General features: G+C 54.8%; 1 protein-coding gene across 3 annotated transcripts in view; it reads right to left on the reverse strand.

Annotated features, from left to right (window-relative positions):
• Positions 1-25649, reverse strand: part of LOC137362377 (dynactin subunit 1-like) — a 212827-nt gene extending 187178 nt beyond the window's left edge. For all 3 annotated transcript variants that reach the window (XM_068026785.1, XM_068026784.1, XM_068026783.1), the window contains exons 1-2: positions 25399-25649; positions 24938-25016 (exon numbers count right to left, since the gene is read on the reverse strand). In XM_068026785.1, coding sequence (XP_067882886.1) covers positions 24938-25016; positions 25399-25629 — 310 coding nt within the window. In that variant the 5' untranslated portion in view covers positions 25630-25649. The remainder of the gene's footprint in view (positions 1-24937; positions 25017-25398) is intronic.
• Positions 25650-27695: the final 2046 nt, after the last annotated feature.

Here is a 27695-nt window from a genome sequence, read left to right on the forward strand (position 1 = left end):
GCTGGTCTCGCTCTCTCTCTCGCTGCTCTGTTAAACTCTTTGCTGGTCTCGCTCTCTGTCGCTGCTCTGTTAAACTCCTCGCTGGTCTCGCTCTCTCTGTCGCTGCTCTGTTAAACTCCTCGCAGGTCTCGCTCTCTCTGTCGCTGCTCTGATAAACTCCTCGCTGGTCTCGCTCTCTCTGTCGCTGCTCTGTTAAACTCGCCGCTGGTCTCGCTCTCCCTGTCGCTGCTCTGTTAAATCCCTTGCTGGTCTCGCTCTCCCTGTCGCAGCTCTGTTAAACTCCTCACTGGTCTCGCTCTCTCTGTCGCTGCTCTGTTGAACTCCTCGCTGGTGTCGCTCTCTTTGTCAGTGCTCTGTTAAACTCCTCGCTGGTCTCGCTCTCCCTGTCGCTGCTCTGTTAAACTCCTCGCTGGTCTCGCTCCCTCTGTCGCTGCTCTGTTAAACTCCTCGCTGGTCTCGGTCTCTCTGTCGCTGCTCTGTTAAACTCCTCGCTGGTCTTGCACTCCCTGTCGCTGCTCTGTTAAACTCCTCGCTGGTCTCAGTCTCCCTGTCGCTGCTCTGTTAAACCCCTCGCTGGTCTCGGTCTCCCTGTCGCTGCTCTGTTAAACTACTCGCTGGTCTCGCTCTCTCTGTCGCTGCTCTGTGAAACTCCCCACTGGTCTCGCTCTCTGTCGCTGCTCTGTTAAACTCCTCGCTGGTCTCGCTCTCTCTGTCGCTGCTCTGTTAAACTCCTCACAGGTCTCGCTCTCTGTCGCTGCTCTGTTAAACTCCTCGCTGGTCTCGCTCTCCCTGTCGCTGCTCTGTTAAACTCCTCGCTGGTCTCGCTCTCTCTGTCGCTGCTCTGTTAAACTCCTCGCTGGTCTCGGTCTCTGTCGCTGCTCTGTTAAACTCCTTGCTGGGCTCGGTCTCTCTGTCGCTGTTCTCGGTCTCTCTGTCGCTGTTCTGTTAAACTCCTCGCTGGTCTCGCTATCTCTGTCGCTGCTCTGTTAAACTCCTCGCTGGTCTCGCTCTCTCTGTCGCTGCTCTGTTAAACTCCTCGCTGGTCTCGCTCTCTCTGTCGCTGCTCTGTTAAAATCTTTGCTGGTCTCGCTCTCTGTCGCTGCTCTGTTAAACTCCTGGCTGGTCTCGCTCTCTCTGTTGCTGCTCTGTTAAACTTCACGCTGATGTCGCTCTCCCTGTCGCTGCTCTGTTAAACTCCTCGCAGTTCTCGCTTTCCCTGTCGCTGCTCTGTTAAACTCCTCGCTGGTCTCGCTCTCTCTGTCGCTGCTCTGAAACTCCTCGCAGGTCTCGCTCTCTCTGTCGCTGCTCTGTTAAACTCCTCGCTGGTCTCGCTCTCTCTGTCGCTGCTCTGTTAAACTCCTCGCTGGTCTCGCTCTCTCTGTCGCTGCTCTGTTAAACTTCGCGCTGGTCTCGCTCTCTCTGTCGCTGCTCTGTTAAACTCCCCGCTGGTCACGGTCTCCCTGTCGCAGCTCTGTTAAACTCCTCGCTGGTCTCGCTCACCCTGTCGCTGCTCTGTTAAACTCCTCGCAGGTCTCGCTCTCTCTGTCGCTGCTCTGATAAACTCCTCGCTGGTCACGGTCTCCCTGTCGCTGCTCTGCTAAACTCCTCGCAGGTCTCGCTCTCTCTGTCGCTGCTCTGTTAAACTCCTCGCTAGTCTTTCTCTGTCGCAGCTCTGTTAAACTCCTCGCTGGTCTCGCTCTCTCTGTCGCTGCTCTGTTGAACTCCTCACTGGTCTCGCTTTCCCTGTCGCTGCTCTGTTAAACTTCACGCTGGTCTCGCTTTCCCTGTCGCTGCTCTGTTAAACTTCGCGCTGGTCTCGCTCTCTCTGTCGCTGCTCTGTTAAGCTTCACGCTGGTCTCGCTCTCTCTGTCGCTGCTCTGTTAAACTCCTCGCTGGTCTTTCTCTGTCGCTGCTCTGTTAAACTCCTTGCTGGTCTCGCTCTCTCTGTCGCTGCTCTGTTAAACTCGGCGCTGGTCTCGCTCTCCCTGTCGCTGCTCTGTTAAACCCCTTACTGGTCTCGCTCTCCCTGTCGCAGCTCTGTTAAACTCCTCGCTGGTCTCGCTCTCTCTGTCGCTGCTCTGTTGAACTCCTCGCTGGTGTCGCTCTCTTTGTCAGTGCTCTGTTAAACTCCTCGCTGGTCTCGCTCTCCCTGTCGCTGCTCTGTTAAACTCCTCGCTGGTCTCGCTCCCTCTGTCGCTGCTCTGTTAAACTTCACGCTGGTGTCGCTCTCCCTGTCGCTGCTCTGTTAAACTCCTTGCTGGTCTCGGTCTCCCTGTCGCTGCTTTGTTAAACTGCTCGCTGGTCTCGGTCTCTCTGTCGCTGCTCTGTTAAACTCCTCGCTGGTCTCGCTCTCTCTGTCGCTGCTCTGTTAAACTCCTTGCTGGTCTCGCTCTCTGTCGCTGCTCTGTTAAACTCCTCGCTGGTCTCTCTCTCTCTGTCGCTGCTCTGTTAAACTCCTGGCTGGTCTCGCTCTCTCTGTTGCTGCTCTGTTAAACTTCACGCTGGTGTCGCTCTCCCTGTCGCTGCTCTGTTAAACTCCTCGCAGGTCTCGCTCTCCCTGTCGCTGCTCTGTTAAACTCCTCGCTGGTCTCGCTCTCTCTGTCGCTGCTCTGTTAAGCTTCACGCTGGTCTCGCTCTCTCTGTCGCTGCTCTGTTGCACTCCTCACTGGTCTTTCTCTGTCGATGCTCTGTTAAACTCCTCGCTGGTCTCCCTCTCTCTGTCGCTGCTCTGTGAAACTCCTCGCATTTCTCGCTCTCTCTGTCGCTGCTCTGTTAAACTCCTCGCTGGTCTCGCTCTCTCTGTCGCAGCTCTGTTAAACTTCGCGCTGGTCTCGCTCTCTCTGTCGCTGCTCTGTTGAACTCCTCACTGGTCTCGCTTTCCCTGTCGCTGCTCTGTTAAACTTCACGCTGGTCTCGCTTTCCCTGTCGCTGCTCTGTTAAACTTCGCGCTGGTCTCGCTCTCTCTGTCGCTGCTCTGTTAAGCTTCACGCTGGTCTCGCTCTCTCTGTCGCTGCTCTGTTAAACTCCTCGCTGGTCTTTCTCTGTCGCTGCTCTGTTAAACTCCTTGCTGGTCTCGCTCTCTCTGTCGCTGCTCTGTTAAACTCGCCGCTGGTCTCGCTCTCCCTGTCGCTGCTCTGTTAAATCCCTTGCTGGTCTCGCTCTCCCTGTCGCAGCTCTGTTAAACTCCTCACTGGTCTCGCTCTCTCTGTCGCTGCTCTGTTGAACTCCTCGCTGGTGTCGCTCTCTTTGTCAGTGCTCTGTTAAACTCCTCGCTGGTCTCGCTCTCCCTGTCGCTGCTCTGTTAAACTCCTCGCTGGTCTCGCTCCCTCTGTCGCTGCTCTGCTAAACTCCTCGCTGGTCTCGCTCTCTCTGTCGCTGCTCTGTTAAACTTCACGCTGGTGTCGCTCTCCCTGTCGCTGCTCTGTTAAACTCCTTGCTGGTCTCGGTCTCCCTGTCGCTGCTTTGTTAAACTCCTCGCTGGTCTCGGTCTCTCTGTCGCTGCACTGTTAAACTCCTCGCTGGTCTTGCACTCCCTGTCGCTGCTCTGTTAAACTCCTCGCTGGTCTCAGTCTCGCTGTCGCTGCTCTGTTAAACTCCTTGCTGGTCTCAGTCTCCCTGTCGCTGCTCTGTTAAACCCCTCGCTGGTCTCGGTCTCCCTGTCGCTGCTCTGTTAAACTACTCGCTGGTCTCGCTCTCTCTGTCGCTGCTCTGTGAAACTCCCCACTGGTCTCGCTCTCTGTCGCTGCTCTGTTAAACTCCTCGCTGGTCTCGCTCTCCCTGTCGCTGCTCTGTTAAACTCCTCGCTGGTCTCGCTCCCTCTGTCGCTGCTCTGCTAAACTCCTCGCTGGTCTCGCTCTCTCTGTCGCTGCTCTGTTAAACTTCACGCTGGTGTCGCTCTCCCTGTCGCTGCTCTGTTAAACTCCTTGCTGGTCTCGGTCTCCCTGTCGCTGCTTTGTTAAACTCCTCGCTGGTCTCGGTCTCTCTGTCGCTGCACTGTTAAACTCCTCGCTGGTCTTGCACTCCCTGTCGCTGCTCTGTTAAACTCCTCGCTGGTCTCGCTCTCTCTGTCGCTGCTCTGTTAAACTCCTCACAGGTCTCGCTCTCTGTCGCTGTTCTGTTAAACTCCTCGCTGGTCTCGGTCTCCCTGTCGCTGCTCTGTTAAACTACTCGCTGGTCTCGCTCTCTCTGTCGCTGCTCTGTGAAACTCCCCACTGGTCTCGCTCTCTGTCGCTGCTCTGTTAAACTCCTCGCTGGTCTCGCTCTCTCTGTCGCTGCTCTGTTAAACTCCTCACAGGTCTCGCTCTCTGTCGCTGTTCTGTTAAACTCCTCGCTGGTCTCGCTCTCCCTGTCGCTGCTCTGTTAAACTCCTCGCTGGGCTCGGTCTCTCTGTCGCTGTTCTCGGTCTCTCTGTCGCTGTTCTGTTAAACTCCTCGCTGGTCTCGCTATCTCTGTCGCTGCTCTGTTAAACTCCTCGCTGGTCTCGCTCTCTCTGTCGCTGCTCTGTTAAACTCCTTGCTGGTCTCGCTCTCTGTCGCTGCTCTGTTAAACTCCTCGCTGGTCTCGCTCTCTCTCTCGCTGCTCTGTTAAACTCTTTGCTGGTCTCGCTCTCTGTCGCTGCTCTGTTAAACTCCTCGCTGGTCTCGCTCTCTCTGTCGCTGCTCTGTTAAACTCCTCGCAGGTCTCGCTCTCTCTGTCGCTGCTCTGATAAACTCCTCGCTGGTCTCGCTCTCTCTGTCGCTGCTCTGTTAAACTCGCCGCTGGTCTCGCTCTCCCTGTCGCTGCTCTGTTAAATCCCTTGCTGGTCTCGCTCTCCCTGTCGCAGCTCTGTTAAACTCCTCACTGGTCTCGCTCTCTCTGTCGCTGCTCTGTTGAACTCCTCGCTGGTGTCGCTCTCTTTGTCAGTGCTCTGTTAAACTCCTCGCTGGTCTCGCTCTCCCTGTCGCTGCTCTGTTAAACTCCTCGCTGGTCTCGCTCCCTCTGTCGCTGCTCTGTTAAACTCCTCGCTGGTCTCGGTCTCTCTGTCGCTGCTCTGTTAAACTCCTCGCTGGTCTTGCACTCCCTGTCGCTGCTCTGTTAAACTCCTCGCTGGTCTCAGTCTCCCTGTCGCTGCTCTGTTAAACCCCTCGCTGGTCTCGGTCTCCCTGTCGCTGCTCTGTTAAACTACTCGCTGGTCTCGCTCTCTCTGTCGCTGCTCTGTGAAACTCCCCACTGGTCTCGCTCTCTGTCGCTGCTCTGTTAAACTCCTCGCTGGTCTCGCTCTCTCTGTCGCTGCTCTGTTAAACTCCTCACAGGTCTCGCTCTCTGTCGCTGCTCTGTTAAACTCCTCGCTGGTCTCGCTCTCCCTGTCGCTGCTCTGTTAAACTCCTCGCTGGTCTCGCTCTCTCTGTCGCTGCTCTGTTAAACTCCTCGCTGGTCTCGGTCTCTGTCGCTGCTCTGTTAAACTCCTTGCTGGGCTCGGTCTCTCTGTCGCTGTTCTCGGTCTCTCTGTCGCTGTTCTGTTAAACTCCTCGCTGGTCTCGCTATCTCTGTCGCTGCTCTGTTAAACTCCTCGCTGGTCTCGCTCTCTCTGTCGCTGCTCTGTTAAACTCCTCGCTGGTCTCGCTCTCTCTGTCGCTGCTCTGTTAAAATCTTTGCTGGTCTCGCTCTCTGTCGCTGCTCTGTTAAACTCCTCGCTGGTCTCGCTCTCTGTCGCTGCTCTGTTAAACTCCTGGCTGGTCTCGCTCTCTCTGTTGCTGCTCTGTTAAACTTCACGCTGATGTCGCTCTCCCTGTCGCTGCTCTGTTAAACTCCTCGCAGTTCTCGCTTTCCCTGTCGCTGCTCTGTTAAACTCCTCGCTGGTCTCGCTCTCTCTGTCGCTGCTCTGAAACTCCTCGCAGGTCTCGCTCTCTCTGTCGCTGCTCTGTTAAACTCCTCGCTGGTCTCGCTCTCTCTGTCGCTGCTCTGTTAAACTCCTCGCTGGTCTCGCTCTCTCTGTCGCTGCTCTGTTAAACTTCGCGCTGGTCTCGCTCTCTCTGTCGCTGCTCTGTTAAACTCCCCGCTGGTCACGGTCTCCCTGTCGCAGCTCTGTTAAACTCCTCGCTGGTCTCGCTCACCCTGTCGCTGCTCTGTTAAACTCCTCGCAGGTCTCGCTCTCTCTGTCGCTGCTCTGATAAACTCCTCGCTGGTCACGGTCTCCCTGTCGCTGCTCTGCTAAACTCCTCGCAGGTCTCGCTCTCTCTGTCGCTGCTCTGTTAAACTCCTCGCTAGTCTTTCTCTGTCGCAGCTCTGTTAAACTCCTCGCTGGTCTCGCTCTCTCTGTCGCTGCTCTGTTGAACTCCTCACTGGTCTCGCTTTCCCTGTCGCTGCTCTGTTAAACTTCACGCTGGTCTCGCTTTCCCTGTCGCTGCTCTGTTAAACTTCGCGCTGGTCTCGCTCTCTCTGTCGCTGCTCTGTTAAGCTTCACGCTGGTCTCGCTCTCTCTGTCGCTGCTCTGTTAAACTCCTCGCTGGTCTTTCTCTGTCGCTGCTCTGTTAAACTCCTTGCTGGTCTCGCTCTCTCTGTCGCTGCTCTGTTAAACTCGGCGCTGGTCTCGCTCTCCCTGTCGCTGCTCTGTTAAACCCCTTACTGGTCTCGCTCTCCCTGTCGCAGCTCTGTTAAACTCCTCGCTGGTCTCGCTCTCTCTGTCGCTGCTCTGTTGAACTCCTCGCTGGTGTCACTCTCTTTGTCAGTGCTCTGTTAAACTCCTCGCTGGTCTCGCTCTCCCTGTCGCTGCTCTGTTAAACTCCTCGCTGGTCTCGCTCCCTCTGTCGCTGCTCTGTTAAACTTCACGCTGGTGTCGCTCTCCCTGTCGCTGCTCTGTTAAACTCCTTGCTGGTCTCGGTCTCCCTGTCGCTGCTTTGTTAAACTGCTCGCTGGTCTCGGTCTCTCTGTCGCTGCTCTGTTAAACTCCTCGCTGGTCTCAGTCTCGCTGTCGCTGCTCTGTTAAACTCCTTGCTGGTCTCAGTCTCGCTGTCGCTGCTCTGTTAAACTCCTTGCTGGTCTGAGTCTCCCTGTCGCTGCTCTGTTAAACCCCTCGCTGGTCTCGGTCTCCCTGTCGCTGCTCTGTTAAACTCCTCGCTGGTCTCGCTCTCTCTGTCGCTGCTCTGTGAAACTCCCCACTGGTCTCGCTCTCTGTCGCTGTTCTTTTAAACTCCTCGCTGGTCTCGCTCTCTCTGTCGCTGCTCTGTTAAACTCCTCACAGGTCTCGCTCTCTGTCGCTGCTCTGTTAAACTCCTCGCTGGTCTCGCTCTCCCTGTCGCTGCTCAGTTAAACTCCTCGCTGGTCTCGCTCTCTGTCGCTGCTCTGTTAAACTCCTCGCTGGTCTTGCTCTCTCTGTCGCTGTTCTCGGTCTCTCTGTCGCTGTTCTGTTAAACTCCTCGCTGGTCTCGCTATCTCTGTCGCTGCTCTGTTAAACTCCTCGCTGGTCTCGCTCTCTCTGTCGCTGCTCTGTTAAACTCCTTGCTGGTCTCGCTCTCTGTCGCTGCTCTGTTAAACTCCTCGCTGGTCTCGCTCTCTCTGTCGCTGCTCTGTTAAACTCCTTGCTGGTCTCGCTCTCTGTCGCTGCTCTGTTAAACTCCTCGCTGGTCTCTCTCTCTCTGTCGCTGCTCTGTTAAACTCCTGGCTGGTCTCGCTCTCTCTGTTGCTGCTCTGTTAAACTTCACGCTGGTGTCGCTCTCCCTGTCGCTGCTCTGTTAAACTCCTCGCAGGTCTCGCTCTCCCTGTCGCTGCTCTGTTAAACTCCTCGCTGGTCTCGCTCTCTCTGTCGCTGCTCTGTTAAGCTTCACGCTGGTCTCGCTCTCTCTGTCGCTGCTCTGTTGCACTCCTCACTGGTCTTTCTCTGTCGATGCTCTGTTAAACTCCTCGCTGGTCTCCCTCTCTCTGTCGCTGCTCTGTGAAACTCCTCGCATTTCTCGCTCTCTCTGTCGCTGCTCTGTTAAACTCCTCGCTGGTCTCGCTCTCTCTGTCGCTGCTCTGTTAAACTCCTCGCAGGTCTCGCTCTCTCTGTCGCTGCTCTGTTAAACTCCTCGCTGGTCTCGCTCTCTCTGTCGCTGCTCTGTTAAACTCCTCGTTGGTCTCGCTCTCTCTGTCGCTGCTCTGTTAAACTCCTCGCTGGTCTCGCTCTCCCTGTCGCTGCTCTGTTAAACTCCTCGCTGGTCTTTCTCTGTCGCTGCTCTGTTGAACTCCTCGCTGGTCTCGCTCTCTGTCGCTGCTCTGTTAAACTCCTCGCAGGTCTCGCTCTCTCTGTCGCTGCTCTGTTAAACTCCTCGCAGGTCTCGCTCTCTCTGTCGCTGCTCTGTTAAACTCCTCGCAGGTCTCGCTCTCTCTGTCGCTGCTCTGTTAAACTCCTCGCTAGTCTTTCTCTGTCGCTGCTCTGTTAAACTCCTCGCTGGTCTCGCTCGCCCTGTCGCGACTCTGTTAAACTCCTCGCTGGTCTCGCTCTCCCTGTCGCTGCTCTGTTAAACTCCTCGCTGGTCTCGCTCTCCCTGTCGCTGCTCTGTTAAACTCCTCGCTGGTCTCGCTCTCCCTGTCGCTGCTCTGTTAAACTCCTCGCTGGTCTCGCTCTCTCTGTCGCTGCTCTGTTAAACTCCTCACAGGTCTCGCTCTCTCTGTCGCTGCTCTGTTAAACTCCTCGCTGGTCTCGCTCTCTCTGTCGCTGCTCTGTTAAACTCCTCGCTGGTCTCGCTCTCTCTGTCGCTGCTCTGTTAAATTTCGCGCTGGTCTCGCTCTCTCTGTCGCTGCTCTGTTAAACTCCCCACTGGTCACGGTCTCCCTGTCGCTGCTCTGTTAAACTCCTCGCTGGTCTCGCTCTCCCTGTCGCTGCTCTGTTAAACTCCTCGCAGGTCTCGCTCTCTCTGTCGCTGCTCTGATAAACTCCTCGCTGGTCTCGCTCTCTCTGTCGCTGCTCTGTTAAACTCCCCGCAGGTCACGGTCTCTCTGTCGCTACTCTGTTAAACTCCTCGCTGGTCTCGCTCTCACTGTCGCTGCTCTGTTAAACTTCGCGTCGTTCTCGCTCTCTCTGTCGCTACTCTGTTAAACTCCTCGCTGGTCTCGCTCTCCCTGTCGCTGCTCTGTTAAACTCCTCGCAGGTCTCGCTCTCTCTGTCGCTGCTCTGTTAAACTCCTCGCTAGTCTTTCTCTGTCGCTGCTCTGTTAAACTCCTCGCTGGTCTCGCTCTCTCTGTCGCAGCTCTGTTAAACTTCGCGCTGGTCTCGCTCTCTCTGTCGCTGCTCTGTTGAACTCCTCACTGGTCTCGCTTTCCCTGTCGCTGCTCTGTTAAACTTCACGCTGGTCTCGCTTTCCCTGTCGCTGCTCTGTTAAACTTCGCGCTGGTCTCGCTCTCTCTGTCGCTGCTCTGTTAAGCTTCACGCTGGTCTCGCTCTCTCTGTCGCTGCTCTGTTAAACTCCTCGCTGGTCTTTCTCTGTCGCTGCTCTGTTAAACTCCTTGCTGGTCTCGCTCTCTCTGTCGCTGCTCTGTTAAACTCGCCGCTGGTCTCGCTCTCCCTGTCGCTGCTCTGTTAAATCCCTTGCTGGTCTCGCTCTCCCTGTCGCAGCTCTGTTAAACTCCTCACTGGTCTCGCTCTCTCTGTCGCTGCTCTGTTGAACTCCTCGCTGGTGTCGCTCTCTTTGTCAGTGCTCTGTTAAACTCCTCGCTGGTCTCGCTCTCCCTGTCGCTGCTCTGTTAAACTCCTCGCTGGTCTCGCTCCCTCTGTCGCTGCTCTGCTAAACTCCTCGCTGGTCTCGCTCTCCCTGTCGCTGCTCTGTGAAACTCCTCGCTGGTCTCGCTCCCTCTGTCGCTGCTCTGCTAAACTCCTCGCTGGTCTCGCTCTCTCTGTCGCTGCTCTGTTAAACTTCACGCTGGTGTCGCTCTCCCTGTCGCTGCTCTGTTAAACTCCTTGCTGGTCTCGGTCTCCCTGTCGCTGCTTTGTTAAACTCCTCGCTGGTCTCGGTCTCTCTGTCGCTGCTCTGTTAAACTCCTCGCTGGTCTTGCACTCCCTGTCGCTGCTCTGTTAAACTCCTCGCTGGTCTCAGTCTCGCTGTCGCTGCTCTGTTAAACTCCTTGCTGGTCTCAGTCTCCCTGTCGCTGCTCTGTTAAACCCCTCGCTGGTCTCGGTCTCCCTGTCGCTGCTCTGTTAAACTACTCGCTGGTCTCGCTCTCTCTGTCGCTGCTCTGTGAAACTCCCCACTGGTCTCGCTCTCTGTCGCTGCTCTGTTAAACTCCTCGCTGGTCTCGCTCTCTCTGTCGCTGCTCTGTTAAACTCCTCACAGGTCTCGTTCTCTGTCGCTGCTCTGTTAAACTCCTCGCTGGTCTCGCTCTCCCTGTCGCTGCTCTGTTAAACTCCTCGCTGGGCTCGGTCTCTCTGTCGCTGTTCTCAGTCTCTCTGTCGCTGTTCTGTTAAACTCCTCGCTGGTCTCGCTATCTCTGTCGCTGCTCTGTTAAACTCCTCGCTGGTCTCGCTCTCTCTGTCGCTGCTCTGTTAAACTCCTTGCTGGTCTCGCTCTCTGTCGCTGCTCTGTTAAACTCATCGCTGGTCTCGCTCTCTCTGTCGCTGCTCTGTTAAACTCCTCGCTGGTCTCGCTCTCTGTCGCTGCTCTGTTAAACTCCTGGCTGGTCTCGCTCTCTCTGTCGCTGCTCTGTTAAACTCCTCGCAGGTCTCGCTCTCTCTGTCGCTGCTCTGATAAACTCCTCGCTGGTCTCGCTCTCTCTGTCGCTGCTCTGTTAAACTCGCCGCTGGTCTCGCTCTCCCTGTCGCTGCTCTGTTAAACCCCTTACTGGTCTCGCTCTCCCTGTCGCAGCTCTGTTAAACTCCTCGCTGGTCTCGCTCTCTCTGTCGCTGCTCTGTTGAACTCCTCGCTGGTGTCACTCTCTTTGTCAGTGCTCTGTTAAACTCCTCGCTGGTCTCGCTCTCCCTGTCGCTGCTCTGTTAAACTCCTCGCTGGTCTCGCTCCCTCTGTCGCTGCTCTGTTAAACTTCACGCTGGTGTCGCTCTCCCTGTCGCTGCTCTGTTAAACTCCTTGCTGGTCTCGGTCTCCCTGTCGCTGCTTTGTTAAACTGCTCGCTGGTCTCGGTCTCTCTGTCGCTGCTCTGTTAAACTCCTCGCTGGTCTCAGTCTCGCTGTCGCTGCTCTGTTAAACTCCTTGCTGGTCTCAGTCTCGCTGTCGCTGCTCTGTTAAACTCCTTGCTGGTCTGAGTCTCCCTGTCGCTGCTCTGTTAAACCCCTCGCTGGTCTCGGTCTCCCTGTCGCTGCTCTGTTAAACTCCTCGCTGGTCTCGCTCTCTCTGTCGCTGCTCTGTGAAACTCCCCACTGGTCTCGCTCTCTGTCGCTGTTCTTTTAAACTCCTCGCTGGTCTCGCTCTCTCTGTCGCTGCTCTGTTAAACTCCTCACAGGTCTCGCTCTCTGTCGCTGCTCTGTTAAACTCCTCGCTGGTCTCGCTCTCCCTGTCGCTGCTCAGTTAAACTCCTCGCTGGTCTCGCTCTCTGTCGCTGCTCTGTTAAACTCCTCGCTGGTCTTGCTCTCTCTGTCGCTGTTCTCGGTCTCTCTGTCGCTGTTCTGTTAAACTCCTCGCTGGTCTCGCTATCTCTGTCGCTGCTCTGTTAAACTCCTCGCTGGTCTCGCTCTCTCTGTCGCTGCTCTGTTAAACTCCTTGCTGGTCTCGCTCTCTGTCGCTGCTCTGTTAAACTCCTCGCTGGTCTCGCTCTCTCTGTCGCTGCTCTGTTAAACTCCTTGCTGGTCTCGCTCTCTGTCGCTGCTCTGTTAAACTCCTCGCTGGTCTCTCTCTCTCTGTCGCTGCTCTGTTAAACTCCTGGCTGGTCTCGCTCTCTCTGTTGCTGCTCTGTTAAACTTCACGCTGGTGTCGCTCTCCCTGTCGCTGCTCTGTTAAACTCCTCGCAGGTCTCGCTCTCCCTGTCGCTGCTCTGTTAAACTCCTCGCTGGTCTCGCTCTCTCTGTCGCTGCTCTGTTAAGCTTCACGCTGGTCTCGCTCTCTCTGTCGCTGCTCTGTTGCACTCCTCACTGGTCTTTCTCTGTCGATGCTCTGTTAAACTCCTCGCTGGTCTCCCTCTCTCTGTCGCTGCTCTGTGAAACTCCTCGCATTTCTCGCTCTCTCTGTCGCTGCTCTGTTAAACTCCTCGCTGGTCTCGCTCTCTCTGTCGCTGCTCTGTTAAACTCCTCGCAGGTCTCGCTCTCTCTGTCGCTGCTCTGTTAAACTCCTCGCTGGTCTCGCTCTCTCTGTCGCTGCTCTGTTAAACTCCTCGTTGGTCTCGCTCTCTCTGTCGCTGCTCTGTTAAACTCCTCGCTGGTCTCGCTCTCCCTGTCGCTGCTCTGTTAAACTCCTCGCTGGTCTTTCTCTGTCGCTGCTCTGTTGAACTCCTCGCTGGTCTCGCTCTCTGTCGCTGCTCTGTTAAACTCCTCGCAGGTCTCGCTCTCTCTGTCGCTGCTCTGTTAAACTCCTCGCAGGTCTCGCTCTCTCTGTCGCTGCTCTGTTAAACTCCTCGCAGGTCTCGCTCTCTCTGTCGCTGCTCTGTTAAACTCCTCGCTAGTCTTTCTCTGTCGCTGCTCTGTTAAACTCCTCGCTGGTCTCGCTCGCCCTGTCGCGACTCTGTTAAACTCCTCGCTGGTCTCGCTCTCCCTGTCGCTGCTCTGTTAAACTCCTCGCTGGTCTCGCTCTCCCTGTCGCTGCTCTGTTAAACTCCTCGCTGGTCTCGCTCTCCCTGTCGCTGCTCTGTTAAACTCCTCGCTGGTCTCGCTCTCTCTGTCGCTGCTCTGTTAAACTCCTCACAGGTCTCGCTCTCTCTGTCGCTGCTCTGTTAAACTCCTCGCTGGTCTCGCTCTCTCTGTCGCTGCTCTGTTAAACTCCTCGCTGGTCTCGCTCTCTCTGTCGCTGCTCTGTTAAATTTCGCGCTGGTCTCGCTCTCTCTGTCGCTGCTCTGTTAAACTCCCCACTGGTCACGGTCTCCCTGTCGCTGCTCTGTTAAACTCCTCGCTGGTCTCGCTCTCCCTGTCGCTGCTCTGTTAAACTCCTCGCAGGTCTCGCTCTCTCTGTCGCTGCTCTGATAAACTCCTCGCTGGTCTCGCTCTCTCTGTCGCTGCTCTGTTAAACTCCCCGCAGGTCACGGTCTCTCTGTCGCTACTCTGTTAAACTCCTCGCTGGTCTCGCTCTCACTGTCGCTGCTCTGTTAAACTTCGCGTCGTTCTCGCTCTCTCTGTCGCTACTCTGTTAAACTCCTCGCTGGTCTCGCTCTCCCTGTCGCTGCTCTGTTAAACTCCTCGCAGGTCTCGCTCTCTCTGTCGCTGCTCTGTTAAACTCCTCGCTAGTCTTTCTCTGTCGCTGCTCTGTTAAACTCCTCGCTGGTCTCGCTTTCCCTGTCGCTGCTCTGTTAAACTTCGCGCTGGTCTCGCTCTCTCTGTCGCTGCTCTGTTAAGCTTCACGCTGGTCTCGCTCTCTCTGTCGCTGCTCTGTTAAACTCCTCGCTGGTCTTTCTCTGTCGCTGCTCTGTTAAACTCCTTGCTGGTCTCGCTCTCTCTGTCGCTGCTCTGTTAAACTCGCCGCTGGTCTCGCTCTCCCTGTCGCTGCTCTGTTAAATCCCTTGCTGGTCTCGCTCTCCCTGTCGCAGCTCTGTTAAACTCCTCACTGGTCTCGCTCTCTCTGTCGCTGCTCTGTTGAACTCCTCGCTGGTGTCGCTCTCTTTGTCAGTGCTCTGTTAAACTCCTCGCTGGTCTCGCTCTCCCTGTCGCTGCTCTGTTAAACTCCTCGCTGGTCTCGCTCCCTCTGTCGCTGCTCTGCTAAACTCCTCGCTGGTCTCGCTCTCCCTGTCGCTGCTCTGTGAAACTCCTCGCTGGTCTCGCTCCCTCTGTCGCTGCTCTGCTAAACTCCTCGCTGGTCTCGCTCTCTCTGTCGCTGCTCTGTTAAACTTCACGCTGGTGTCGCTCTCCCTGTCGCTGCTCTGTTAAACTCCTTGCTGGTCTCGGTCTCCCTGTCGCTGCTTTGTTAAACTCCTCGCTGGTCTCGGTCTCTCTGTCGCTGCTCTGTTAAACTCCTCGCTGGTCTTGCACTCCCTGTCGCTGCTCTGTTAAACTCCTCGCTGGTCTCAGTCTCGCTGTCGCTGCTCTGTTAAACTCCTTGCTGGTCTCAGTCTCCCTGTCGCTGCTCTGTTAAACCCCTCGCTGGTCTCGGTCTCCCTGTCGCTGCTCTGTTAAACTACTCGCTGGTCTCGCTCTCTCTGTCGCTGCTCTGTGAAACTCCCCACTGGTCTCGCTCTCTGTCGCTGCTCTGTTAAACTCCTCGCTGGTCTCGCTCTCTCTGTCGCTGCTCTGTTAAACTCCTCACAGGTCTCGTTCTCTGTCGCTGCTCTGTTAAACTCCTCGCTGGTCTCGCTCTCCCTGTCGCTGCTCTGTTAAACTCCTCGCTGGGCTCGGTCTCTCTGTCGCTGGGCTCGGTCTCTCTGTCGCTGTTCTCAGTCTCTCTGTCGCTGTTCTGTTAAACTCCTCGCTGGTCTCGCTATCTCTGTCGCTGCTCTGTTAAACTCCTCGCTGGTCTCGCTCTCTCTGTCGCTGCTCTGTTAAACTCCTTGCTGGTCTCGCTCTCTGTCGCTGCTCTGTTAAACTCATCGCTGGTCTCGCTCTCTCTGTCGCTGCTCTGTTAAACTCCTCGCTGGTCTCGCTCTCTGTCGCTGCTCTGTTAAACTCCTGGCTGGTCTCGCTCTCTCTGTTGCTGCTCTGTTAAACTCCTCGCAGGTCTCGCTCTCTCTGTCGCTGCTCTGATAAACTCCTCGCTGGTCTCGCTCTCTCTGTCGCTGCTCTGTTAAACTCGCCGCTGGTCTCGCTCTCCCTGTCGCTGCTCTGTTAAATCCCTTGCTGGTCTCGCTCTCCCTGTCGCAGCTCTGTTAAACTCCTCACTGGTCTCGCTCTCTCTGTCGCTGCTCTGTTGAACTCCTCGCTGGTGTCGCTCTCTTTGTCAGTGCTCTGTTAAACTCCTCGCTGGTCTCGCTCTCCCTGTCGCTGCTCTGTTAAACTCCTCGCTGGTCTCGCTCCCTCTGTCGCTGCTCTGTTAAACTCCTCGCTGGTCTCGGTCTCTGTCGCTGCTCTGTTAAACTCCTCGCTGGTCTTGCACTCCCTGTCGCTGCTCTGTTAAACTCCTCGCTGGTCTCAGTCTCCCTGTCGCTGCTCTGTTAAACCCCTCGCTGGTCTCGGTCTCCCTGTCGCTGCTCTGTTAAACTACTCGCTGGTCTCGCTCTCTCTTTCGCTGCTCTGTGAAACTCCCCACTGGTCTCGCTCTCTGTCGCTGCTCTGTTAAACTCCTCGCTGGTCTCGCTCTCTCTGTCGCTGCTCTGTTAAACTCCTCACAGGTCTCGCTCTCTGTCGCTGCTCTGTTAAACTCCTCGCTGGTCTCGCTCTCCCTGTCGCTGCTCTGTTAAACTCCTCGCTGGTCTCGCTCTCTCTGTCGCTGCTCTGTTAAACTCCTCGCAGGTCTCGCTCTCTCTGTCGCTGCTCTGTTAAACTCCTCGCTGGTCTCGCTCTCTCTGTCGCTGCTCTGTTAAACTCCTCGCTGGTCTCACTCTCTCTGTCGCTGCTCTGTTAAATTTCGCGCTGGTCTCGCTCTCTCTGTCGCTGCTCTGTTAAACTCCCCACTGGTCACGGTCTCCCTGTCGCTGCTCTGTTAAACTCCTCGCTGGTCTCGCTCTCTCTGTCGCTGCTCTGATAAACTCCTCGCTGGTCTCGCTCTCTCTGTCGCTGCTCTGTTAAACTCCCCGCAGGTCACGGTCTCTCTGTCGCTACTCTGTTAAACTCCTCGCTGGTCTCGCTCTCACTGTCGCTGCTCTGTTAAACTTCGCGTCGTTCTCGCTCTCTCTGTCGCTACTCTGTTAAACTCCTCGCTGGTCTCGCTCTCCCTGTCGCTGCTCTGTTAAACTCCTCGCAGGTCTCGCTCTCTCTGTCGCTGCTCTGTTAAACTCCTCGCAGGTCTCGCTCTCTCTGTCGCTGCTCTGTTAAACTCCTCGCTAGTCTTTCTCTGTCGCTGCTCTGTTAAACTCCTCGCTGGTCTCGCTCTCTCTGTCGCAGCTCTGTTAAACTTCGCGCTGGTCTCGCTCTCTCTGTCGCTGCTCTGTTGAACTCCTCACTGGTCTCGCTTTCCCTGTCGCTGCTCTGTTAAACTTCACGCTGGTCTCGCTTTCCCTGTCGCTGCTCTGTTAAACTTCGCGCTGGTCTCGCTCTCTCTGTCGCTGCTCTGTTAAGCTTCACGCTGGTCTCGCTCTCTCTGTCGCTGCTCTGTTAAACTCCTCGCTGGTCTTTCTCTGTCGCTGCTCTGTTAAACTCCTTGCTGGTCTCGCTCTCTCTGTCGCTGCTCTGTTAAACTCGCCGCTGGTCTCGCTCTCCCTGTCGCTGCTCTGTTAAATCCCTTGCTGGTCTCGCTCTCCCTGTCGCAGCTCTGTTAAACTCCTCACTGGTCTCGCTCTCTCTGTCGCTGCTCTGTTGAACTCCTCGCTGGTGTCGCTCTCTTTGTCAGTGCTCTGTTAAACTCCTCGCTGGTCTCGCTCTCCCTGTCGCTGCTCTGTTAAACTCCTCGCTGGTCTCGCTCCCTCTGTCGCTGCTCTGCTAAACTCCTCGCTGGTCTCGCTCTCTCTGTCGCTGCTCTGTTAAACTTCACGCTGGTGTCGCTCTCCCTGTCGCTGCTCTGTTAAACTCCTTGCTGGTCTCGGTCTCCCTGTCGCTGCTTTGTTAAACTCCTCGCTGGTCTCGGTCTCTCTGTCGCTGCACTGTTAAACTCCTCGCTGGTCTTGCACTCCCTGTCGCTGCTCTGTTAAACTCCTCGCTGGTCTCAGTCTCGCTGTCGCTGCTCTGTTAAACTCCTTGCTGGTCTCAGTCTCCCTGTCGCTGCTCTGTTAAACCCCTCGCTGGTCTCGGTCTCCCTGTCGCTGCTCTGTTAAACTACTCGCTGGTCTCGCTCTCTCTGTCGCTGCTCTGTGAAACTCCCCACTGGTCTCGCTCTCTGTCGCTGCTCTGTTAAACTCCTCGCTGGTCTCGCTCTCTCTGTCGCTGCTCTGTTAAACTCCTCACAGGTCTCGCTCTCTGTCGCTGTTCTGTTAAACTCCTCGCTGGTCTCGCTCTCCCTGTCGCTGCTCTGTTAAACTCCTCGCTGGGCTCGGTCTCTCTGTCGCTGTTCTCGGTCTCTCTGTCGCTGTTCTGTTAAACTCCTCGCTGGTCTCGCTATCTCTGTCGCTGCTCTGTTAAACTCCTCGCTGGTCTCGCTCTCTCTGTCGCTGCTCTGTTAAACTCCTTGCTGGTCTCGCTCTCTGTCGCTGCTCTGTTAAACTCCTCGCTGGTCTCGCTCTCTCTCTCGCTGCTCTGTTAAACTCTTTGCTGGTCTCGCTCTCTGTCGCTGCTCTGTTAAACTCCTCGCTGGTCTCGCTCTCTCTGTCGCTGCTCTGTTAAACTCCTCGCAGGTCTCGCTCTCTCTGTCGCTGCTCTGATAAACTCCTCGCTGGTCTCGCTCTCTCTGTCGCTGCTCTGTTAAACTCGCCGCTGGTCTCGCTCTCCCTGTCGCTGCTCTGTTAAATCCCTTGCTGGTCTCGCTCTCCCTGTCGCAGCTCTGTTAAACTCCTCACTGGTCTCGCTCTCTCTGTCGCTGCTCTGTTGAACTCCTCGCTGGTGTCGCTCTCTTTGTCAGTGCTCTGTTAAACTCCTCGCTGGTCTCGCTCTCCCTGTCGCTGCTCTGTTAAACTCCTCGCTGGTCTCGCTCCCTCTGTCGCTGCTCTGTTAAACTCCTCGCTGGTCTCGGTCTCTCTGTCGCTGCTCTGTTAAACTCCTCGCTGGTCTTGCACTCCCTGTCGCTGCTCTGTTAAACTCCTCGCTGGTCTCAGTCTCCCTGTCGCTGCTCTGTTAAACCCCTCGCTGGTCTCGGTCTCCCTGTCGCTGCTCTGTTAAACTACTCGCTGGTCTCGCTCTCTCTGTCGCTGCTCTGTGAAACTCCCCACTGGTCTCGCTCTCTGTCGCTGCTCTGTTAAACTCCTCGCTGGTCTCGCTCTCTCTGTCGCTGCTCTGTTAAACTCCTCACAGGTCTCGCTCTCTGTCGCTGCTCTGTTAAACTCCTCGCTGGTCTCGCTCTCCCTGTCGCTGCTCTGTTAAACTCCTCGCTGGTCTCGCTCTCTCTGTCGCTGCTCTGTTAAACTCCTCGCTGGTCTCGGTCTCTGTCGCTGCTCTGTTAAACTCCTTGCTGGGCTCGGTCTCTCTGTCGCTGTTCTCGGTCTCTCTGTCGCTGTTCTGTTAAACTCCTCGCTGGTCTCGCTATCTCTGTCGCTGCTCTGTTAAACTCCTCGCTGGTCTCGCTCTCTCTGTCGCTGCTCTGTTAAACTCCTCGCTGGTCTCGCTCTCTCTGTCGCTGCTCTGTTAAAATCTTTGCTGGTCTCGCTCTCTGTCGCTGCTCTGTTAAACTCCTCGCTGGTCTCGCTCTCTGTCGCTGCTCTGTTAAACTCCTGGCTGGTCTCGCTCTCTCTGTTGCTGCTCTGTTAAACTTCACGCTGATGTCGCTCTCCCTGTCGCTGCTCTGTTAAACTCCTCGCAGTTCTCGCTTTCCCTGTCGCTGCTCTGTTAAACTCCTCGCTGGTCTCGCTCTCTCTGTCGCTGCTCTGTTGAGCTTCACGCTGGTCTCGCTCTCTCTGTCGCTGCTCTGTTGAGCTTCACGCTGGTCTCGCTCTCTCTGTCGCTGCTCTGTTAAACTCCTCGCTGGTCTTTCTCTGTCGCTGCTCTGTTAAACTCCTCGCTGGTCTCGCTCTCTCTGTCGCTGCTCTGTTAAACCCATTGCTGGTCTCGCTCTCCCTGTCGCTGCTCTGTTAAACTCCTCGCTGGTCTCGCTCTCTCTGTCGCTGCTCTGTTGCACTTTTCACTGGTCTTTCTCTGTCGATGCTCTGTTAAACTCCTCGCTGGTCTCGCTCTCTCTGTCGCTGCTCTGTGAAACTCCTCGCATTTCTCGCTCTCTCTGTCGCTGCTCTGTTAAACTCCTCGCTGGTCTCGCTCTCTGTCGCTGCTCTGTTAAACTCCTCGGTAGTCTTTCTCTGTCGCTGCTCTGTTAAACTCCTCGCTGGTCTCGCTCTCTCTGTCGCAGCTCTGTTAAACTTCGCGCTGGTCTCGCTCTCCCTGTCGCTGCTCTGTTAAACTTCATGCTGGTCTCGCTCTCTCTGTCGATGCTCTGTTGAACTGCTCGCTGGTCTCGCTCTCTCTGTCGCTGCTCTGTTAAACTCCTCGTTGGTCTCGCTCTCTCTGTCGCTGCTCTGTTAAACTCCTCGCTAATCTTTCTCTGTCGCTGCTCTGTTGAACTCCTCGCTGGTCTCGCGCTCTTTGTCAGTGCTCTGTTAAACTCCTCGCTGGTCTCGCTCTCCCTGTCGCTGCTCTGTTAAACTCCTCACTGGTCTCGCTCTCTCTGTCGCTGCTCTGTTAAACTCCTCGCTGGTCTCGCTCTCTCTGTCGCTGCTCTGTTAAACTCCTCGCTGGTCTCGCTCTCTCTGTCGCTGCTCTGTTAAACTTCGCGCTGCTCTCACTCTCTCTGTCGCTGCTCTGTTGAACTCCTCGCTGGTCTCGCTTTCCCTGTCGCTGCTCTGTTAAACTTCGCGCTGGTCTCGCTCTCTCTGTCACTGCTCTGTTAAACTCCCCGCTGGTCACGGTCTCCCTGTCGCTGCTCTGTTAAACTCCTCGCTGGTCTCGCTCTCCCTGTCGCTGCTCTGTTAAACTCCTCGCAGGTCTCGCTCTCTCTGTCGCTGCTCTGTTAAACTCCTCGCTGGTCTCGCTATCTCTGTCGCTGCTCTGTTAAACTCCCCGCTGGTCACGGTTTCCCTGTCGCTGCTCTGTTAAACTCCTCGCTGGTCTCGGTCTCTCTGTCGCTGCTCTGTTAAACTCCTCGCTGGTCTCACTCTCTCTGTCGCTGCTCTGTTAAACTCCTCGCTGGTCTCGGTCTCTCTGTCGCTGCTCTGTTAAACTCCTCGCTGGTCTCGGTCTCTCTGTCGCTGCTCTGTTAAATTCCTCGCTGGTCTCGGTCTCTCTGTCGCTGTTCTGTTAAACTCCTCGCTGGTCTCGCTATCTCTGTCGCTGCTCTGTTAAACTCCTTGCTGGTCTCGCTCTCTGTCGCTGCTCTGTTAAACTCCTCGCTGGACTCGCTCTCTCTGTCGCTGCTCTGTTAAACTCCTTGCTGGTCTCGCTCTCCCTGTCGCTGCTCTGTTAAACTCCTCGCAGGTCTCGCTTTCCCTGTCGCTGCTCTGTTAAACTCCTCGCTGGTCTCGCTCTCTCTGTCGCTGCTCTGTTAAACTCCTCGCTGGTCTCGCTCTCTCTGTTGCTGCTCTGTTAAACTTCACGCTGGTGTCGCTCTCCCTGTCGCTGCTCTGTTAAACTCCTCGCAGGTCTCGCTTTCCCTGTCGCTGCTCTGTTAAACTTCGCGCTGGTCTCGCTCTCTCTGTCGCTGCTCTGTTAAGCTTCACGCTGGTCTCGCACTCTCTGTCGCTGCTCTGTTAAACTCCTCGCTGGTCTTTCTCTGTCGCTGCTCTGTTAAACTCCTCGCTGGTCTTGCTCTCTCTGTCGCTGCTCTGTTAAACTCGCCACTGGTCTCGCTCTCCCTGTCGCTGCTCTGTTAAACCCCTTGCTGGTCTCGCTCTCCCTGTCGCAGCTCTGTTAAACTCCTCGCTGGTCTCGCTCTCTCTGTCGCTGCTCTGTTGCACTCCTCGCTGGTCTTTCTCTGTCGCTGCTCTGTTGAACTCCTCGCTGGTGTCGCTCTCTTTGTCAGTGCTCTGTTAAACTCCTCGCTGGTCTCGCTCTCCCTGTCGCTGCTCTGTTAAACTCCTCGCTGGTCTCGCTCCCTCTGTCGCTGCTCTGTTAAACTCCTCGCTGGTCTCGCTCTCTCTGTCGCTGCTCTGTTAAACTCCTTCTGGTCTCGCTCTCTCTGTCGCTGCTCTGTTAAAATCTTTGCTGGTCTCGCTCTCTGTCGCTGCTCTGTTAAACTCCTCGCTGGTCTCGCTCTCTGTCGCTGCTCTGTTAAACTCCTGGCTGGTCTCGCTCTCTCTGTTGCTGCTCTGTTAAACTTCACGCTGATGTCGCTCTCCCTGTCGCTGCTCTGTTAAACTCCTCGCAGTTCTCGCTTTCCCTGTCGCTGCTCTGTTAAACTCCTCGCTGGTCTCGCTCTCTCTGTCGCTGCTCTGTTAAGCTTCACGCTGGTCTCGCTCTCTCTGTCGCTGCTCTGTTGAGCTTCACGCTGGTCTCGCTCTCTCTGTCGCTGCTCTGTTGAGCTTCACGCTGGTCTCGCTCTCTCTGTCGCTGCTCTGTTAAACTCCTCGCTGGTCTTTCTCTGTCGCTGCTCTGTTAAACTCCTCGCTGGTCTCGCTCTCTCTGTCGCTGCTCTGTTAAACTCGCCGCTGGTCTCGCTCTCCCTGTCGCTGCTCTGTTAAACCCATTGCTGGTCTCGCTCTCCCTGTCGCTGCTCTGTTAAACTCCTCGCTGGTCTCGCTCTCTCTGTCGCTGCTCTGTTGCACTTTTCACTGGTCTTTCTCTGTCGATGCTCTGTTAAACTCCTCGCTGGTCTCGCTCTCTCTGTCGCTGCTCTGTGAAACTCCTCGCATTTCTCGCTCTCTCTGTCGCTGCTCTGTTAAACTCCTCGCTGGTCTCGCTCTCTGTCGCTGCTCTGTTAAACTCCTCGCTAGTCTTTCTCTGTCGCTGCTCTGTTAAACTCCTCGCTGGTCTCGCTCTCTCTGTCGCAGCTCTGTTAAACTTCGCGCTGGTCTCGCTCTCCCTGTCGCTGCTCTGTTAAACTTCATGCTGGTCTCGCTCTCTCTGTTGATGCTCTGTTGAACTGCTCGCTGGTCTCGCTCTCTCTGTCGCTGCTCTGTTAAACTCCTCGTTGGTCTCGCTCTCTCTGTCGCTGCTCTGTTAAACTCCTCGCTACTCTTTCTCTGTCGCTGCTCTGTTGAACTCCTCGCTGGTCTCGCGCTCTTTGTCAGTGCTCTGTTAAACTCCTCGCTGGTCTCGCTCTCCCTGTCGCTGCTCTGTTAAACTCCTCACTGGTCTCGCTCTCTCTGTCGCTGCTCTGTTAAACTCCTCGCTGGTCTCGCTCTCTCTGTCGCTGCTCTGTTAAACTCCTCGCTGGTCTCGCTCTCTCTGTCGCTGCTCTGCTAAACTTCGCGCTGCTCTCACTCTCTCTGTCGCTGCTCTGTTGAACTCCTAGCTGGTCTCGCTTTCCCTGTCGCTGCTCTGTTAAACTTCGCGCTGGTCTCGCTCTCTCTGTCACCGCTCTGTTAAACTCCCCGCTGGTCACGGTCTCCCTGTCGCTGCTCTGTTAAACTCCTCGCTGGTCTCGCTCTCCCTGTCGCTGCTCTGTTAAACTCCTCGCAGGTCTCGCTCTCTCTGTCGCTGCTCTGTTAAACTCCTCGCTGGTCTCGCTATCTCTGTCGCTGCTCTGTTAAACTCCCCGCTGGTCACGGTTTCCCTGTCGCTGCTCTGTTAAACTCCTCGCTGGTCTCGGTCTCTCTGTCGCTGCTCTGTTAAACTCCTCGCTGGTCTCACTCTCTCTGTCGCTGCTCTGTTAAACTCCTCGCTGGTCTCGGTCTCTCTGTCGCTGCTCTGTTAAACTCCTCGCTGGTCTCGGTCTCTCTGTCGCTGCTCTGTTAAATTCCTCGCTGGTCTCGGTCTCTCTGTCGCTGTTCTGTTAAACTCCTCGCTGGTCTCGCTATCTCTGTCGCTGCTCTGTTAAACTCCTTGCTGGTCTCGCTCTCTGTCGCTGCTCTGTTAAACTCCTCGCTGGACTCGCTCTCTCTGTCGCTGCTCTGTTAAACTCCTTGCTGGTCTCGCTCTCTGTCGCTGCTCTGTTAAACTTCACGCTGGTGTCGCTCTCCCTGTCGCTGCTCTGTTAAACTCCTCGCAGGTCTCGCTTTCCCTGTCGCTGCTCTGTTAAACTCCTCGCTGGTCTCGCTCTCTCTGTCGCTGCTCTGTTAAACTCCTCGCTGGTCTTGCTCTCTCTGTTGCTGCTCTGTTAAACTTCACGCTGGTGTCGCTCTCCCTGTCGCTGCTCTGTTGAACTCCTCGCAGGTCTCGCTTTCCCTGTCGCTGCTCTGTTAAACTTCGCGCTGGTCTCGCTCTCTCTGTCGCTGCTCTGTTAAGCTTCACGCTGGTCTCGCTCTCTCTGTCGCTGCTCTGTTAAACTCCTCGCTGGTCTTTCTCTGTCGCTGCTCTGTTAAACTCCTCGCTGGTCTTGCTCTCTCTGTCGCTGCTCTGTTAAACTCGCCACTGGTCTCGCTCTCCCTGTCGCTGCTCTGTTAAACCCCTTGCTGGTCTCGCTCTCCCTGTCGCAGCTCTGTTAAACTCCTCGCTGGTCTCGCTCTCTCTGTCGCTGCTCTGTTGCACTCCTCGCTGGTCTTTCTCTGTCGCTGCTCTGTTGAACTCCTCGCTGGTGTCGCTCTCTTTGTCAGTGCTCTGTTAAACTCCTCGCTGGTCTCGCTCTCCCTGTCGCTGCTCTGTTAAACTCCTCGCTGGTCTCGCTCCCTCTGTCGCTGCTCTGTTAAACTCCTCACTGGTCTCGCTTTCCCTGTCGCTGCTCTGTTAAACTTCGCGCTGGTCTCGCTCTCTCTGTCGCTGCTTTGTTAAAACTTCACGCTGGTCTCGCTCTCTCTGTCGCTGCTCTGTTAAACTTCGCACTGGTCTTTCTCTGTCGCTGCTCTGTTAAACTCCTCGCTGGTCTCGGTCTCCCTGTCGCTGCTCTGTTAAACTCATCGCTGGTCTCGCTCTCCCTGTCGCTGCTCTGTTAAACTCCTCGCTGGTCTCGCTCTCTCTGTCGCTGCTCTGTTAAACTCCTCGCTGGTCTCGGTATCCCTGTCACTGCTCTGTTAAACTCCTCGCAGGTCTCGCTCTCTCTGTCGCTGCTCTGTTAAACTCCTCGTTGGTCTCGCTCTCCCTGTCGCTGCTCTGTTAAACTCTTCGCTGGTCTCGCTCTCTCTGTCGCTGCTCTGTTAAACTCCTCGCTGGTCTCGGTATCCCTGTCACTGCTCTGTTAAACTCCTCGCAGGTCCTTCTCTCTCTGTCGCTGCTCTGTTAAACTCCTCGCTGGTCTCGCTCTCCCTGTCGCTGCTCTGTTAAACTCCTCGCTGGTCTCGCTCTCTCTGTCGCTGCTCTGTTAAACTCCTCGCTGGTCTCGCTCTCCCTGTCGCTGCTCTGTTAAACCCCTCGCTGGTCTCTCTCTCTGTCGCTGCTGTTAAACTTCCTACTGGTTGGTCTCTCTCGCTCTCTGCTGCTCTTCTTTTAAACTTTCTGCTGTTTGCTCTCTCTCTCTCTCTCTGTTTCGACATTGCAGTTTCTTCACTGTCGCTGGGTCAAAATCCTGGAACTCCTTTCCTAACCACATTGTGGGTGTACCTACACCACACAGACTGCAGTGGTGCAAGGAGGCAGCTCACCACCACATTCTCAAGGGCAATTAGGGATGGGCAATAAATGCTGACCGTGCCAGCAACACCCACATCCCATGAAAGAATAAACTAAATCTCGAGAAACTAGGAGCAGTGGGATTCACTTCCAGGGTTCGTGGTGGAGAATGAACTGAATTCAACATTTGCAGATTAGATTGGAGGATTGAAGGAGCAGGGAATGAGGTCAAGGTAGGCAAATGTAACTTCGACTTTTTGCCCAAGTGGAGGGTAAATCCTGACAGACTGGATCACCCCAAATGCCTGTTTCTCTATTGTAATGTCTATGTTTTCAGACCCAAATGAATCTCTCCCCACCAATCATCGCCAGCTCCCTCCAATTTCTGTGTCTCCATGCATGTTCAGTCCACAGCTCTTGGATCTCCTCTGATCCCTCAGCTCATCAGCTGATCCATGGAGCTAGACGTTGATGGTTGACAGCATATTTAACCACAGAAAATAATAAACCTGTCCTTCCCCAAGAGACAGGGTCTCCTACCTCGTTTGGGAACCTTTGAGGAAGACGGTTCCTGAGGGGTTTCAGGGGAAGTGGTGTCAGCATCATCTACAATCTGAATCTGAAAGAGAATAAGCAGAAACATTACTCATGGTACCTCACCTCCATGTTGCAAATCGAACCACCCTGTGCGCAAATTCTAACCACTCGTCCAAACACCACACCTTCCCCAAACCCAACTCCCCATCACCAAGACCGCCCAGAGATTTCCCCCCAAGCAGGAAGTCACCCCACCCACCAACCCAACTCCCCAAACATCAGGCCACCCCAATCAGAACTCCACAAACAACAAGAACCCACCCACCCACTCCAAGCATGTCCCCTCCCACTCAAACCGGCCCAACCTCCAAAGCTCAACCCCCTTAACTTCATCCCTAGTCCCCACACCGAGTTACCCCAGCGACCCCAACCTGCGCCCAGCCCAGGACCAAGAAACCCAGTACCTGCGATTGCCGTACAAAGATGCCATGACTGTCCTCGCAGGTGAAGTACCGCTTGCCTTGAACTGTACCATCATTTTTGCCCTTGGCGTCATCCAGAATCACTCCAACCCACTTCCCAGAGGCAAACATAGTGGCACCCACATATGCAACAGTGCCACGGTGCCCCTTCCCGATCACTTCCACACGTGATCCCACCTTCAGGGGCTTCCCAGCGCCCGTCTCACCACTCATTTTGCTACTGCTTGAGTGCGGAGTCTGCAAACAAAACACAACAATGGTTAATGACCAGAGAGAGAAAAAGGTGGGGAGGGAAGGGGAGAGGAGTCAAACTGGACACAAGCTCAGGCATGTGCTGCCAGGAATCTGCTCGCAGAAGACCAGCAGGCCGGACCAAGACTTCTTCAATCTCAAAACGTAAAGTGCTGACAAATCCCAATATTACTCACTGCTCTATATATCGATACAAGATACAACGCTGCTATGGGGTACAGGACTGTCGCTATATAAAACTGGGGTACGGTACGCTATGGGAAAGGACAAAGAACAAGCTAGAGTAAGAATAATTAATTCTGGGAAAGCCAACTTCAAAGGGGTAAGAATGAAGCTGGAATCAAAGGTTGGCAGGAAAAACAGTAACTGAACAATTAAAGAGGAGACAGTTCAGGCACAATCAAGGTATGTTTCCTCAACGGGAAAGGTAGTGCAAACAAATCCAGAGATCCCTGGATGACAAAAGAGATAGAGATAAAGAACAAAGAACAGGACAGCACAGGAACAGGCCATTCGGCCCTCCAAGCCTGCTGGGGCCCATATCCCTCTATTCCCTTCCTATTCACGTAGTTGTCAAGATGTCTCTTAAATGTCGCTATCGGATCTGCTTCCACCACCTCCCCTGGCAGCAAGTTCCAGGCACTCACCATCCTCTGTGTAAAAACTTGCCTCGCATATCCCCTCTAAACTTTGCCCCTCGCACCTTAAACCTATGTCCCCTAGTAACTGACTCTTCCACCCTGGGAAAAAGCTTCTGACTATCCACTCTGCCCATGCCGCTCATAACTTTGTAAACCTCTATCATGTCGCCCCTCCACCTCCGTCGTTCCAGTGAAAACAATCTGAGTTTATCCAACCTCTCCTCATAGCTAATGCCCTGCAGACCAGGCAACATCCTGTAAACCTCTTCTGTACCCTCTCCAAAGCCTCCACGTCCTTCTGGTAGTGTGGCGACCAAAATTGCACGCAATATTCTAAGTGTGGCCTAACTAAAGTTCTGAACAGCTGCAGCATGACTTGCCAATTTTTATACTCTATGCCCCGACCGATGAAGGCAAGCATGCCGTATGCCTTCTTGACTACCTTATCCACCTGCGTTGCCACTTTCAGTGACCTGTGGACCTGTACGCCCAGATCTCTCTGCCTGTCAATACTCCTAAGGGTTCTGCCATTTACTGTATACTTCCCACCTGCATTAGACCTTCCAAAATGCATTACCTCACATTTGTCCGGATTAAACTCCATCTGCCATTTCTCCACCCAAGTCTCCAACCGATCAATATCCTGCTGTATCCTCTGACAATTCTCATCACTATCCGCAACTCCACCAACCTTTGTGTCGTCCGCAAACTTACTAATCAGACCAGCTACATTTTCCTCCAAATCATTTATATATACTACAAACAGCAAAGGTCCCAGCACTGATCCCTGCGGAACACCACTAGTCACATCCCTCCATTCAGAAAAACACCCATCCACTGTTACCCTCTGTCTTCTGTGACTGAGCCAATTCTGTATCCATCTTGCCAGCTCACCTCTGATCCTGTGCGACTTCACCTTTTGCACCAGTCTGCCATGCGGGACCTTGTCAAAGGCTTTACTAAAGTCCATATAGACAACATCCACCGCCCTTCCCTCATCAATCATCTTCGTCACTTCCTCAAAAAACTTAATCAAATTACTAAGACACGACCTCCCCTTCACAAAACCATGCTGCCTCTCACTAATAAGTTCGTTTCTTTCCAAATGGGAGTAAATCCTGTCCCGAATAATCCTCTCTAATAGTTTCCCTACCATTGACGTAAGGCTCACCGGCCTATAATTTCCTGGATTATCCTTACCACCCTTCTTAAACAAAGGAACAACATTGGCTATTCTCCAGTCCTCTGGGACCTCACCTGTAGCCAATGAGGATGCAAAGATTTCTGTCAAGGCAACAGCAATTTCCTCCCTTGCCCCCTTCAGTATTCTAGGGTAGATCCCATCAGGCCCTGGGGACTTATCTACTTTAATGCTTTGCAAGACAC

The sequence above is a fragment of the Heterodontus francisci genome, unplaced genomic scaffold (assembly GCF_036365525.1).
Source record: "Heterodontus francisci isolate sHetFra1 unplaced genomic scaffold, sHetFra1.hap1 HAP1_SCAFFOLD_480, whole genome shotgun sequence".
Classification (NCBI taxonomy): Eukaryota; Metazoa; Chordata; class Chondrichthyes; order Heterodontiformes; family Heterodontidae; genus Heterodontus; species Heterodontus francisci.